Source organism: Bos indicus, chromosome 17, assembly GCF_029378745.1.
Source record: "Bos indicus isolate NIAB-ARS_2022 breed Sahiwal x Tharparkar chromosome 17, NIAB-ARS_B.indTharparkar_mat_pri_1.0, whole genome shotgun sequence".
Lineage (NCBI taxonomy): Eukaryota > Metazoa > Chordata > Mammalia > Artiodactyla > Bovidae > Bos > Bos indicus.
Window position 1 is genome coordinate 53423823 of NC_091776.1, and position 14865 is coordinate 53438687.

At 43.0% G+C, this 14865-nt stretch overlaps 1 protein-coding gene across 7 annotated transcripts in view; it reads right to left on the reverse strand.

Moving 5' to 3' along the window:
• CFAP251 (cilia and flagella associated protein 251) overlaps nt 1-14865 on the reverse strand; it is a 74334-nt gene that overhangs the window by 34053 nt on the left and 25416 nt on the right. For all 7 annotated transcript variants that reach the window (XR_011561157.1, XM_070769500.1, XM_070769502.1 and 4 more), the window contains 8 exons: nt 12657-12734; nt 11236-11286; nt 8270-8484; nt 5440-5634; nt 4077-4327; nt 3376-3527; nt 2078-2251; nt 473-657 (listed from right to left, as the gene is read on the reverse strand). Coding sequence is in view for 6 of the 7 variants with exons in the window: in XM_070769500.1 (XP_070625601.1) it covers nt 473-657; nt 2078-2251; nt 3376-3527; nt 4077-4327; nt 5440-5634; nt 8270-8484; nt 11236-11286; nt 12657-12734 (1301 nt within the window). In the remaining variant the exon portion in view is untranslated. The remainder of the gene's footprint in view (nt 1-472; nt 658-2077; nt 2252-3375; nt 3528-4076; nt 4328-5439; nt 5635-8269; nt 8485-11235; nt 11287-12656; nt 12735-14865) is intronic.

A 14865-nucleotide genomic window follows, 5' to 3' on the forward strand; every position in this document is an offset into this window, starting at 1 on the left:
ATGTTTTTAGATGTTACCAATGCAGTTTATTATTTACTTATTAAAATTATTTTTGGCTGCACTGGCTCTTCATTGCTGCACAGGGACTGCTGGCCGTGGTATGTGGGCTTCTCTAGCCGCAGCACACAGGCTCTAGAGCGTTGGGCTCAGTCGTTGCAGTGCACAGGCTTAGTTGTCCCACAGATGTAGGCTCTTAGTCCCCCGAACAGGGATTGAACCCGCACCCCCTGCATTGGAAGGCGGATTCTTAACCACTGGACTGCCAGTGAAGTCCCTGCCTCTGGCACTTTCTAACCATGTGAACTTGAGCAAGGACAACTAACCTTATCTGTGCCTCAGTTTCCTACTTTGCAAAGTAAGAAGGGTTGTAATGGTAGGCAAGCTGTTTGCAGGTCCTTAAGGTGGGACTTGAAATAACCTGGGGACTGAGAAATTGATTTATGCACCATTTGCGGGAAGCTCCCTGGCTTACCTGCACATTTTTGTGGTAGAATTAAAAAGCTTCACTTTGTAGCCACTGTTGCAAATGAGCAGGAAGAGCTCCTTGGTGAGTGGCGGGTACCAGACCATACAGGTGGGATAGCTGCCCTGGTCGGTTCGGTGAATGTCCAGGACTGCCAGGTGGTCTTTGTAGCTCTTGAGTAGGTTATACTCAATCTACAGGGAAGCCCAGATGAACACACATGAGGACTGAGGTGAATGAAGTCAGTCAACAATCCTTTTGTCGGTGGAGACAGTATCAGGCCTTTTAAGAGGAGAATTGCCTGAACTTCTACACCTAACAAACTACCAATATGGAGTATCCGTTATGAGCAAGCTGATGCCATTTAATACAGCTCCCCAGCAGTGCAGTCCTGCTATGCCCATTTTGCAGATGAGAAAACAGATGTTCAGAGAGATTCTGTGGTTTTCCCAAGGTCACACAGCCAAGGAGCGGTAGAGTGAGAATTCAAATCTAGGTCCAACTAACTCCAGGACCTGAACTCTTACAACTTTGTTGTCCTGCTTCACTTAGCATTATCTTGGGAACTTTCTGTGAGTACGAACCAATTCATAGCTAGATCTCAGCTCTTGAAGTCATACATTCGCAGCCTGCTGAATTTCACCCATAGGTAGGTTTTGGTGGACAGACCGGGATGGATGGAAGGAAGGATGGATAGATGATGGGTGGATGGAAGAATGGACAGACTTCACTGGTGGTCCTCTGGCTAAGGCTCTGAAGTCCTAATGCAGGGGGCCCGGCTTTCATCTCTGGCTGTGGGACTAGATCCCATGTGCCACAATGAAGACTGAAGATCTCATGTGCTGCAACTAAGGCCTGGCGCAGTCAAATAAATAAATAAAATTTTAAATATATTTTTAAAAAAAGAATGGATAGAATAAAGGAAGTAAGGGGACAAAAGAAAGGAAGTTAAGACGGATACACAGATAAACCAATTCATTTTGAATCCTTTGGGCTCAATCATGTAATATCACATCTGCCACTGTCACTGCCTTTCCTTCTCGATCCTCTCTGGGTTGTCACATGGAGGTAACAGCCTGGGCCTGACCCCGAGACCCGGGAATTGTGAGTGTTGGCTTCCAAATGTCCACTGAGAGGCAAGGGTGGCTGAGCTGTCCATGCTGTGGGGAGGACCACCTCCGCTCCACCAACATGCCATTTCCCAGGCCCTCCTCACTCAGGACACGAGTCCCTGTGCAGTGTCAGAGCTGCATGAAAGCCAAGTGCCAACTCAGAATGGTTTTTGCTATTTTGTCATACATTCACTTTCTTTTTTAAAAGACATTTATTTTTTAAATTTATTCATTTGGCTGTGCTGGGTCTTAGTTGCAGCATACGAGATCTTCACCTGCCAACTCGAACTCTGAATTGTGGCATGTGGGATCCAGTTCCCAGACCATGGATAGAACCTGGGCATTGGGAACGTGGAGTCTTAGCCACTGGACCAGCAGGGAAGTCCCCATATATTCGTCTTCTCCAACACACACACATACTGGTTTTATGCCAGACTCCTGGGAAATAACAAGAATGAGACACGGTCCTGAGGACCAGACAAAGGAAAGCAAAGGAGCTCACCAGGAGTCTGTCTCTGCCGAGGCTCAGCAGTCGGGGCTCGTTGCTGTCCAGATGAACCCCAAACAGGATACTTCGAATGCTCTTGCGGTGAGAGCGCAGCCTTGCCAAGTATTCCCAGACCCTTCGTCTATGTTTGACTCTCACCACATAAACAGCCACAGTGAAACTTACATCCTGAGTATGAGGGAAAGAGTCGAAGTTACTCCATTTTTGATTTTGTAAGTTAAGAGTTATCACTGTGTTTTTTCATGCTAACTTTGCTTTTAGAGTATTTTATCCAAAAAGAAAACCTCTGTCTATTGGAACAAGTGGTAAAATAATACCCATTTTTGCAGATGAGAAAAATCAGAGTTCAAAGTGGGTAGTGGGAGGCAGTGGGGCGGGGAGGGAGGTGGTGGGGTGGGCAGAGATGGTATTTGTCTAACATTATGGTCTTACTCTCCTTGCTGGTCCCCGTGTCATTCTCTGTTGGAAACTGAAATCCTTACCCTTTATGCCTTTGTCATCCCTTCTCTTTATCCAGCTACACAAAATTTTAAAAGGTATGATTAAAAAATACATACATGATGGCTGAGAGCTCAACGGAGAGCAGACGGGAACAGCCTGAAGGGACAGGGGACACCTGAGTCGCTGTGCTGATGGGAAGTGAGTTGGAGTCAAGGATGTCAGCAGCTACTTCCCTGCATCCCCACCCCCTCTCCCAGGAGAAGTGGGGGGAAGGGAGAGGTCGGGGGTCCCGAAAAAAATCTTTACTGAGATTAAGAGCCCTATTCACAGAGGGAAGGAACAGAATCCAAAATGCTTGGCGGCAGACTTTGCCTTGAGATAAATGAGAATGTCATCTCGTCAGAAATCAAAGGGAAAGATGAAAGCCAGGATGCAGAGAGAGGGTTCCAAAAAACTCACAAACCAACATGAGCTGTCGGAGTGGCAGAGTCCGGAGTTGGGGAGTTCTGAGGCCCCTGTCTTGTTTTCAGGCAGAAGTGCCCCCACCCACCCACTGCCCCATTTCCCCCATCCCTTTCTCTTTTTATAACAGCTTTATTGAGATATAATTCACACCACACACAATTCACCCCCCAGAAATGTACAATTCAATGGACTTTAGTTTATTCACAGAGTTGTGTGTCCATCATCACGGTTTTAGAGCGTTTTCATGGCCCACCTCCCAAAGAAACCCATACCCTGGAGCCCCTGCTCCCCAAACCCCCCACCCCCCTGCACGTCCCAACTCCTCCCTCTTGAGGCTTTAAAGGAGGTTGCGGATCCACTGGACCACACTCAGTGAGGATACTCACAGCAGTCGCCATGTACTGGGAGTCATGGGAGAAACTGATGTGAGTCACGCTGCTTCTGGAGTATCTGAAAGGCTCTGAGATTGCACTTTCTAAGGACATTGCATCAAGAATGTAAACTGTCCCCTCTGTGAAGCCAGCTCCCAGCAGAGCTCCTAAAATCACAAGTCGGAGAACAAGGGTTGAAAAAGGCTTTCACTGGTACTTTCCTGGTGGCCCAGGGGCTAAGACTGAGTTCCCAGTGCAGGGGGCCTGGGTTCAGTCTCTGGTTAGGGAACTAGATACCAATCCGTATCAGCACTTGCAGTGAAGAGTTCACATGCTGCAACTAAAGACTCGGCATGCCGAAACTAAGAACCACACAGCTAAATAAATAAATACATTTAAAAAAAAAAAAAAAAGGAAAGAAAAGGACTACATTGACTCAAGAAATATCAACTCTGTGCTGAGCCTTGTCCTAGGTGCCAAGGAGACAGCAACGAACAGGAGAGACAAGGTCCTGAGAGGAAGAAGTAAACTGGAAAACATGGGATGAGACCAGGCGGTGCAGAGTTCTGCAGCATCCAGGGGGACCAGGCATCCCATCTGGCCTGGTGCGGGGAGTGGGTCAAGGTCACCCTCCTGGAGCTGCTACAGCCGAAGGCAGAGCCATTTGGGTCTGCTTTTGGTTTAGAACCTAAGACAGGTGGATAAAATGAAAATACCTTCAGGGTTGTAGGTCAGACTCTGAACTCCAAGCCCCTTCTCAAAGACCCTGCTGAAGAGGTATTTTTTCTGTTCATAATCCCACACTTTGATCATCCCGCAAAAACTTCCGATGGCGATGAGGGGCTGGTATGGGTGGCAGGAGATGGCACAAATGGCATCCCTGGGCTCGACAAATAACTTCTCAAGTTTAGTCCCATCTACTGTCAGGTGGTACACTGACGCGTCTGATGTTCCGATGATAAAATTCCTGTTTGCCAAGGAGAGACCAACCCGTATCAGCACTTGCAGGGAACAGGGCATGCCAGCAATTCTGCTTCTAATTGCACACGAAACGCCTCTGTCGTCTATAATTTAGTGACATTATTAACCCAGCATCTCCAAAAATACGCCACCAAAACCCAACAGCCTCCATTTGCAAGTGAAAAAGCCCACATTTCTACATGTAAATTGAGTCATTAAGTATGCAGATGGACAGTCAGTTGTACAATTAGCTAATCTGCACATGCAAATATTCATTTGTGTATGCAAATATGGTGCTGGGTGCACACATACAGATGTGCCTGCAAATACGGCAAGGGTAATTAAGCAGGCTCACAGATAATTCTGTCTTGAAATGTTATGGCTATTCACTATCAAATCCCTTTAACCATAGAGCTAGGACAAACTCAGCTCAGAGAAAGGAGACCAACCTACAATGAAGGACTCCAGAGGTCACTGAGATCAGAGCCATTTCCAGCTTCCTATCACTAAACATTCTTAATAGGAGAATGATGTTTCACTTAGAAAAAAAAGATTAAACAGTGATCGTAATCAGCCAAGGAGATCCATCTCTGACCCAGGGAAAGGCCTAACTAGAAAGGCCAGGTTCCTATTTCACATCCCAGGAACAGGAAGAATATACCACGGCACACAAACTAAAAGACACAGCTTTCTGACTGTTCCAATGATGAGGTTCATGAACGACTTCAACTGAGCGCTGAAGAAATGATGCTTTCGAGCTGTGTGCTGGAGAAGACTCTTGAGAGTCCCAAGGAGATCAAACCAGTCAATCCTAAAGGAAATAACTGAATATTCATTGGAAAAACTGATACTGAAGCTGAAGCTCCAATGCTTTGGCCACCTGATGTGAAGAGCCGACTCACTGGAAAAGAGCCTGATGCCGGGAAAGACTGAGGGCAGGAGGAGAAGGGGATGACACAGGATGAGATGGTTGGATGGCATCACCAACTCACTGGACATGAGTTTGAGCAAGCTCCGAAAGATAGTGAAGGACAGGGAAGCCTGGCATGCTGCCTGTGGTCCATGGGGTCGCAAAGACTCGGACACTCAGTGACTGAACAACAACAGTTAACAACTCACCTTACAACAAAATCGTCACTTTTTAGAGTGCAGTCTGGAGGATAGTTTGTATTTTCGGCTGGAGGGGCTGCTGGGGTCTTTGAAAAGGACAGGGATCTTATGGAGCTGAGTTTGAAGTGGCTGTACCAGTTCACAATGGAGAGGGTGTGATCATAGAACTTGATGTTGCCCCGAATGTCACCTGTGACAATATAGCTGAAAACAGAGGATAAAGTCAGTTTGTTAAATGATGGTGGTGGTGGTGGTGGTTTAGTCGCTAAGATGTGTCCAACTCTTTGTGATCCCATGGACTGCAGCCCGCCAGGCTCCTCTGTCCATGGGATTTCCCAGGCAAGAATACTGGAGTGGGTTGCCATTTCCTTCTCCAGGGGATCTTCCCGACCCAGGGATCGAAGCCAGGTCTCCTGCATTGTAGGTTAAATAATGATACTGAGTATCATCTATTGAACACATATGCCAGCCTCTGGACTCCAGGCGTTGTTAAAAACTTTCACTGAATATGGCCCCATGTGGCTGATTTTACTGTCATTCCCAGTTCACGTTTGGGAAACTAAGGTTTAAGGCCTGGGATTGCCAGATTTAGCAAGTAAAAATGCAGGATACTCAGTTAAATTTGAATTTCAGATGAACCACGAGTAAATTTCTAGGATAAGTATGTCCCAAATAGTGTATGCTCCCAAATGCAACTGCTTCATGCAGTATTTGGGACATATATATATATATATATATATATATAAAATTTATTTTCTGCATCAGGTCTTAGTTGCAGCATGAGGGATCTTGAGTTCCACACTCAAATCCTTCATTGTGCAATGTGGGATCTAGTTTCCTGACCAGGGATTGAACCCAGAGTCCCCAGCATTGGAAGATCAGAGTCTTAGCCACTGGACAACCAGGGAAGTCCCGGGACACACTTAAACCTGGCAACCGTTTCAGGGCCACATGGCTAGACTATGCAGGGGTCCAAGTGTATGGAACACAAAGTCCATGCTCTCTGCTTTCCTCTGCCTTGCCCTCCAAGGTCAGTCCTGTGCAACGGCTGTGGGCAGTGATTTCCATTCTCTACCACAGACTACAGATGACAAGAGTCCAGCTACCATTCCTCTGAAGTCACACAGGCTGGCAGTGGGACACAGGGAGACAACTGCTGTGAGAGGGATCGTAAAACCCTGTCCAGTCATCACAGCCAAAGGCAGTGCTGCGTGACAAAATGGTTTTTATTTCCTCAGGGCCATCCCAATGAGCTTGCTTTTTTTTAAGCCTCTGACATAATTCTAATCACGGGGGTAGGTGGGGGATGAATTTTCTCATATATATATATATTTATATATGAAAAGCGATTAAATGAGGTTTCTGATTAATAAGCAAGGCAAGTGGGCAGAGTAATTGGCTAGAACGGCATTCACTGCCCTCTGCTGGACAGAAACAGCAAAACAAGGAGAATTTTTTTTTTTTTTTCTCCTGTGTTTCTTAAGACTTTTTCCTGCAAGGGCTCCCTGGTCCTGGCGGGGGTTTTTTGTTTGTTTGTTTTGTTGTTGTTTTGGCCGCATCACTCAGCATGCAGGATCTTACTTCCCCAACGAGGGACTGAACCCTCATTCTCTCCCTTGGAAGTGCAGAGTCAACCACTGGACTGCAGAGGAAGTCCCCTGGCTGTGTTTTACTTAACATGGAGAGAGGGGAACCCCGGCATGGTCTTCCCTGGGTCCTATCTCTCAATGATTAAAGTTGACTGCTTCATCAAGTGTGATTCTACTGCTATCTTTTCCCACCAACTGGGTGAAGATGACGATCTGCATTTCTCTATGCAAGCCACATCAGGGCCTCACTGTTATTAAAGAAAGGGGAAGACCTTTAATATAGACCCTAAATTAAAGAAAGGAGAAGGAGAGCAACAGGCCTTTGGAGAGCAGAGGGCACAGTGACTTCCACTACGTGGGCAGGGTCCTCGTCATGAGGCAACTATCTCTAGCACTTTGGGGCACTTCCCTAGCACCCTGACAAGGGCTGTTGTACCTAGAGCTCCCCTGTGCCAGAGAGCATGCTAAGAGTTTTACAATCCTTGGGACGTTCCCTTGTAGCCCAGTGGTTAGGACTCAGTGCTTCCACTGCAGGAGACATGGGTTCAGTCCCTGGTCAGGAAACTAAGATCCAGCAAGCCATCCTCACAAAATCACTCAGAGAGGGACAGTGTTACGGTGCCCACTTTACAGATGGAAGGATGGAGGTTTGGCACATTTAAGTCCCTTGTCCCAAATCACTCAGCAAGGAAGGAATGTATTTGGCATGTGAACCCCTTTATGTCTGAGGCTAAGGCATAAGGCTGGGATCAGTTGTGGATCCCCACAGCCCCTCAAAATCAAAGCGTTAAGGAACTCTATAAAGTTTTGTTGTATTTCATCTTTTCATGATTGGCAAATGTTATTTTGTCATCAGAAAAAAAAATAGCTCTTTATGCCATTTTCTTCCACTGAAAGAATGTAAAATTTAGGGTGTGAAATAAGTCTAATTAGAGCAAAAGAAAAAAACAAAACAGTTACTTTTTGTTTCACCAACCCCAAAGGGTTGCGTTTAAAAGTAATGCATGCCCATGCAATTTTTTTTTAAATAAAAGCAACCCAATTAGTACAAATGAGACTATAAAAAGAAGTAAATCCACCCCTGTCCTTAATCTTGGTTCTCAGTTCTTTTCCTCAGAGGCAGCCAGTGTTCCGTTAAATTGGTTCTCCCCAGAAACAATCTTTGCATATACAAAATATGTATCTACCTCCAAAAGGGTTTTTAGATAAGTTTATAATCTTCTACAGCTACTTTTTCATTCACTAATTACCTGTCAACTGTAGTGAGCACAGTGATACCCTCCTTCTGCAAATGAACCAGTTTGCAAGGTTTGATATGGGGAAAGCCCATGGAGGAGGAGGCAGATGGCAGTGGGCGGTAAATGTCCCAGACAACCAGCTTCCCTTCCATCGTCGCGGACAGTATTTGGGTTAAATTCAAATGAAAGACAGACTGGCTAAATTTTCCCACGAGCTTGTTGAATGTCTGTATTTCAAAAGACAGGTTACACGTTATATGTACAAGTTATCGTTGATGGTAAATATAAAACAAAACATTTATCAGCACAACGTTTTATAATGTTTTACCTAAATATAGTAGGAAAAAAATAAAGTAAAAAAAATAACTTAAAAAACACTTCCCTGAGGATTGCCATGATCCAGGCAGTTCTGAACCTCTGAGGGTTTGCTAAGAGCAAGTGAAGGGCTACGTACGGGCTTAAATGGTTTGCTTAAAGCAAAAGAAAGAGTGGTTAATCATTGTTTATACCTGCACAACTTCTCTTTCAGAGTTTTCAGAGACTGATAAGGAAACTAATGTCTGTCATGAACAAAAGCATGCTCCAGCTGTAAAAAATCATAAAACAATTCTCCCAGTCTTCTTCTGATCATAAATCATCTTCCCATCAGTGGAAAGTAAGTGCTTTACACAGAAATGCCCCTAAGATTCCTTAGTAAATGTATGCTACGTAGGATAAGGCACCAGGCCATCTTTCTCTGACAGTGTCCTAGAGATGAAGTATAGAAAGAACGCAGAGCAGCGAGTGAACCCTTGGTGAATGTTTACTGAATGAATACACGAAGGAAGTCAGTGATCTGTCTTATGATACAGCAAGTCTGCTGTCTGGCTCTACTTAGGCAGAGAAAATCCTAGGGTAGACCTCTGTGAGGTCAGTAGAAGTACAACTGGTCAAGCACAAACAACAGCACATTCTGTCTAAAAGCAGCCCTGTTCAACACAAGGCGTTTTTATCATTTCAAACTGCAGCCGATTTTCATTCTTTGTGGATTCCATTTTCGTGAATTTACCTACATGCTGAAATGTATGTGTAACTTCCAAAGCAATCCTCGTGGCACCTCACAATCATTTGCAGATGTATGCGTGTGCCGAGTGGCAAAAAACTTGACATTCCCAGCTGAGGTCAAGCAAGGCAATTCTCTGTCTGGTTTCAGCTCTCAGGAAGCAAGTGTCCTTAGCCTGGTCTTTACTGCCATGATATTTGCTCTTTTTTGGGGGGGCGGTACTTTTTATTGGTGATTTTGGTATTTAAATTGGCTCCTGAACATAGTATTAAAATACCATATGGTGCTCTTGGAACACGAGAAGGCTGTGACATGCCTTCCAGAGAATTCACCTGTGTTAGATAAGCCTCATTCAGGCATGAGTTCTACCTGGTGCTGTCAACCTTGAGTCTAATGTTAAGGAACTAACGTTATAAATTAAATACGGTGTCTTTAAACAGAAATATGCATAAAACAAGGTCATGGATCTGTCAGTCGATGAAAGTATGGTGGTGACCCTAAGCTGGCAGGAACCTGTTCTTACAACTCTCCTAGGAGCAACGATTCAGCATCCACTAATTCAGGTCTGCAGAGACCTTACAGAATTTAACTATGGCAAATAACGAGAATCGACTATTTAGTTTTTGATACTTCGAGTTATAAAAAGCTGAGCTTGCAGACAGAATCATCTTCTTGCCTTGTGTCCACTGTCTCTCTCTCTTTATTTTTTCTTCCTGCATGCTTGCTTGAAAAGTAAAGTTTTATAGACTGAATCAAAAAAGAAGAAAGGAAACAGAAAAACCATCATAAGGTGCACACTGAGAGCAGGTTACACGAGTATCAGAAACAGAACCTGATGCAGGAGACAGGACTCAAGGTCCACCCCCGGCGCAATCGCTCAAGGAGAGCCGGCCGGATAAAATGCTTCTGCTAACACCTGGCTCACCACCCTCCTACTGGACCTTAAACAGCTAAACACCCAATATCCGTTTTTAAAATTTGGTTTTGGCTGCGCTGGGCCTCAGTTGTGGCACACAGGATCTTACGTTGTGGCTCGCGGGATTCTCTAGTTATGGCACATGGGCTCACTTCAGTTTCGGTGCGTGGGCTTGGTTGCTCCAAGGCATGTGGGATCTTAATTCCATGACCAGGGAACGAACCCACGTCCCCTGCATTGGAAGGTGGATTCTTAACCACTGGACCACCAGGAAAGTCCCTCCATATCATTTTTTAATTGTTCTGAAAACTAAGAAGCTTAAGGATCCACTCATGTCCAATGACTTTACTTAGTGACTAGTGAAGTCACTCAGTCGTGTCCGACTCTTTGCGACCCCATGGACTGTAGCCTACCAGGCTCCTCTGTCCATGGGGTTTTCCAGGCAAGAGTACTGGAGTGGGTTGCCATTTCCTTCTCCAGGGGATCTTCCCAACACAGGGACTGAACCCGGGTCTCCCGCATTGTAAGCGGACGCTTTTACCATCTGAGCCACCAGGGAAGTCTTTACTTACATCACCCCAAATTAACTTTCATCCTTTGTCACAGGCACACATACATTATAAAAGCCACCACTTTCTTGGGTATTTGCTTGTGGTAGTAAATTTCCTTTGCCATTTATTTTCAATATTGCAGGATAAATTTATAATTTTTTCAAACTTTTAATTTTGTATTGGGGTATAGTCAATTAACAATATTGTGGCCGTTTCAGGTGAATAGCTAAGGGACTAAGCCATACGTATACATGTACCTCTTTGCCATTTATTTGTATTCTATATTATTTTGACAAACCCTTCCATTATTTTAAATTGACCATTCAGTATGGTAAAGGACCTAAGTAAAAATTTCAAATTATTTCCCAATATCAGGACACACACAGAGCACCCCAAAGTGACTAGGCTGACACACACATGCTTATTTCCTACAAAGTCAGGCATATAAAAGCACAACAGGCATACTCACTTTTTCTGTTAAAAGTGGGGCACTGTGAACAAGTATGCCTCCCTCTGGATACTGATAAGCACAGAAAAAAAAATCACTACTTTAAAAAAAGACATTTCCAAAAGAAAAGCAACATAACAGCAAAATCAAAACAAATGCATCAAAACGGGGTCAGAGCTTTTCAATTTCTACAGGGAGGAGAACCTGCTGTCTCCAGGAACATCTGAAAACATGCTGAAAGAAAATAAATAATGCCACAAATGACTGTGATTTTAAGTCGTTGTTAATGCAGATCTGACTTCTGCATTTATAAGGTTTTAAGCTATCATTAATACCTGAAGTAATGAGTTATCACTGTAAATCAGCAACTCAATTGTCTTGCATTTTTTATTGAGGGAAAATTCACATAACATAAAGTTAATCTTTAACCATTTTAAAGTGTACACCTGAGTGGCATCTAGTACATAACCAGTGCTATGCAACTGTTATTCTCTTTGGTTCCAGGACACTTCCATCACCCCAAAAGGAACCCCCCCTATCATCAAGCAATCACCCCCCATCCCCTACTCCTCCACTCCCTGACAGCCACCATTCTTCTTCCTGTCTCTATGGATTCAGGTATTCTGAAAACTTCCTATGAATGGGATCATATGGTGTTTGGCTTTTTGTGTCTGGCTTCTTTCATTCAGCCTAATGTTCCCAAGGTTCATCCACAGTTGCAGTAGGTGTCGGCACTTCATTCCTTTTAAAGACTAGTTTATGTTCCATATGTGGATAGACCACACTGGGTTTATCCATTCATGAGTTGATGGACATTTGCTCCTATCTTTTGGGTATTGTGTATAATGCTGTTGCTGTGAATATCTGTATATAAGTATCTGTTTGAATGCCTGTTTTCAATTCTTTTGGGTATATACCTGAAAACTGGTGGGTCGTATGGTAATTTTATGTTTACATTTTTATGTCTTTTTAATATCATGATTTTGCCCTGTGTCAGTATACATTATCACCAATCTGTTTGCTAATCGGGGGTTCAGGATGGGGGACACATGTACACCCATGGCTGATTCATGTCAATGTGTGGCAAAAACCACTACAATATTGTAAAGTAATCAGCTTCCAATTAAAATAAATTAATTAATTTTTTAAAAAAGGGAAAAGAGTCCAAGATTTGAAAACTCCTATATCTTAGGCCTTAAATACATTCAAAAAAATATTCATTAATTTAAAAAATTAAATAGAATTTAAATTATGTGCTTCTGACTTAATATGCTAATTTTCAGTGGGACTAAAATAAATGCTATAATTAAATCAAAACACTTTAATATGTTTATTGCTTTTTAAGTAGATACTATATTGTTACATTACCAAAACATCTGTACTCAAAGAATAAACAGATACTTGTCCATATATTTAAAACAAATGAAAACAGTTTTACTTACCCACGTATAATATATTACTTGTGTTTTACTATTGCTCACCAATTCTTTATTATTTGTTGGATTAAAAATTAGGTAGTTCTGAAATATAAAATATTAAAATATATTATGTTATAATAAAAAATTTTCTGTTTCTCTCTGGTTAAGTTGAATGTTGCTGCTGCTGCTGCTGTTGCTAAGTCACTTCAGTCGTGTCCGACTCTGTGCGACCCCGTAGACAGCAGCCCACCACGGTCCCCTGTCCCTGGGATTCTCCAGGCAAGAACACTGGAGTGGGTTGCCATTTCCTTCTCCAATGCATGAAAGTGAAAAGTGAAAGTGAAGTCACTCAGTAGTGTCTGACTCCTAGTGACCCCATGGACTGCAGCCTACCAGGGTCCTCCGTCCACGGGATTTGCCAGGCAAAATAAATAATATTTTGGGGACTTCCCTGGTGGTCCAATGGTTAGGTCTCTATACTTCCACTGCAGGGGGCATAGGTTCAATCCCTGGTAGAGGAACTAAGATCCCACAAGCCAGGTGGTGTGGCCAAAAAATAAAATTAAATTAAATAATATTTTTAATTAAAATAAATAACCGAGTATGAATATAAAACAGAAAACACATGGCATTTTAGAAGCAATAGGAATATAACTGAAATACTGAGTGTGAAAATTAATAAACTCGAGTTTCCTTTCTTATTTAGTCTTATTTACTGTAATTCATCATCTATAAATTGGAACAAGCAAAAGTAAACCAGTATTCACCAATAACCTTTATTCTGTGTCCTTTTGGACAAAGGCTGCTGTGTACTGATTTCTAAATTTGACGGGGCCACAAGGGAACTTGGAATGAATGCAAAATATTGGAAAGATTTTCCGATTCCTGCCAAGATGGTGAATAGCATGGGTTGCCTGGCTCCCTTCCCAAAAACCAACCCTGTGGATACTATAGAAGTGAAGGAAACCTGAAATGCAGAACAACTACAACAAATGAGGAATCCCTGCGGACACTTAAGTGCAAGTCTTGAAATGATATGTGTGCAGGAGGCAAGTGGCTGCAATCTGACAGGAAGGGGTGCACAGGAGGCAGCTTTGAGAGACAGGTTCAAGAAATGCTTTTTAAGTTCCGTTCCTGCCCCTTCCATCCCATCACTGACTCCTTGCCCCTTGCTTGCTGCATCACTTCAGGAATGTAAGCTACCATGGCTAATGTCTGAGGATCAATTTCAGGACAGCACAAAGGTCTGGGTGGGGTGAAGACCTAGTGAAAGGAAGTACATGGATGAGGCTTCACAAAGACTGAAAATCAGCCTCAAGTCACCTCAGTCTCTGATTAGATGGAGGTGACTGCTTTGCCAAAGGCCCCAAAGAAGCAAAACTAAGTCTTCCTTGGAGGAAGTTATTATCATCCTGAGCCTCAAATTATTCCTATTCTTTTTAAAGTACAACATCAGGCATTCAATGAAAAATAACCAGGCATATGAAAGAGTCATATGACTGAAAAGGAGGGAGATGAGTGATCTACAGAAAGAGAACACCAGATAATTTTTATGGCTGAGTGTTCCACTGAATGTATGTACCACATCTTCTTTATCCATTCATCTGTTGATGGACACTTAGGTGGCTTCCACATCTTGGTAATTGTAAATAATGCTACTTTGAACATTGAGGTGCGTGTATCTTTGTGAACCAGTAATTTTTTCCAGATATATGCCCAGGAGTGGAATTTCTGAGTCATATGGAAGTTCTATTATTAGCTTTTTGAAAAACCTCTATATTGTTTTCCAATGGCTGAACCAATTTACATTCCCAGGTGTACAAGGGTTCCCTTTGCTCCACACCCTCACCAATATTTGCTATATGTGGCCTTTTTGATGATAGCCATTCTGATATGTGTGAGGAGATAGCTCATTGTGGTTTTGATTGGCATTTCCCTGATGATTAGCCACAAGATAACTCTATTTTTAAAAAGAATCAAATGGAACTTTTAGATCTGAAAAAAAAATAGCTTTAAAAACTCAAAATATGGTTTAACAGAAAATTAAATATAGCCAAATAAATAATTCGTTAGTAGAAAAGGAGCTACTAGGGAAGCCCAATTAACAGTAAAAAAGGAAGATAAATTACAGGAGAAAAGATCCAGAATGAAGCATAAAGACACAGAAGAACAGAAAAGAGAATAAAAGACCTTTGGGACAGGCTGAAAAGGTCTAACTTACATATAGCTGGAG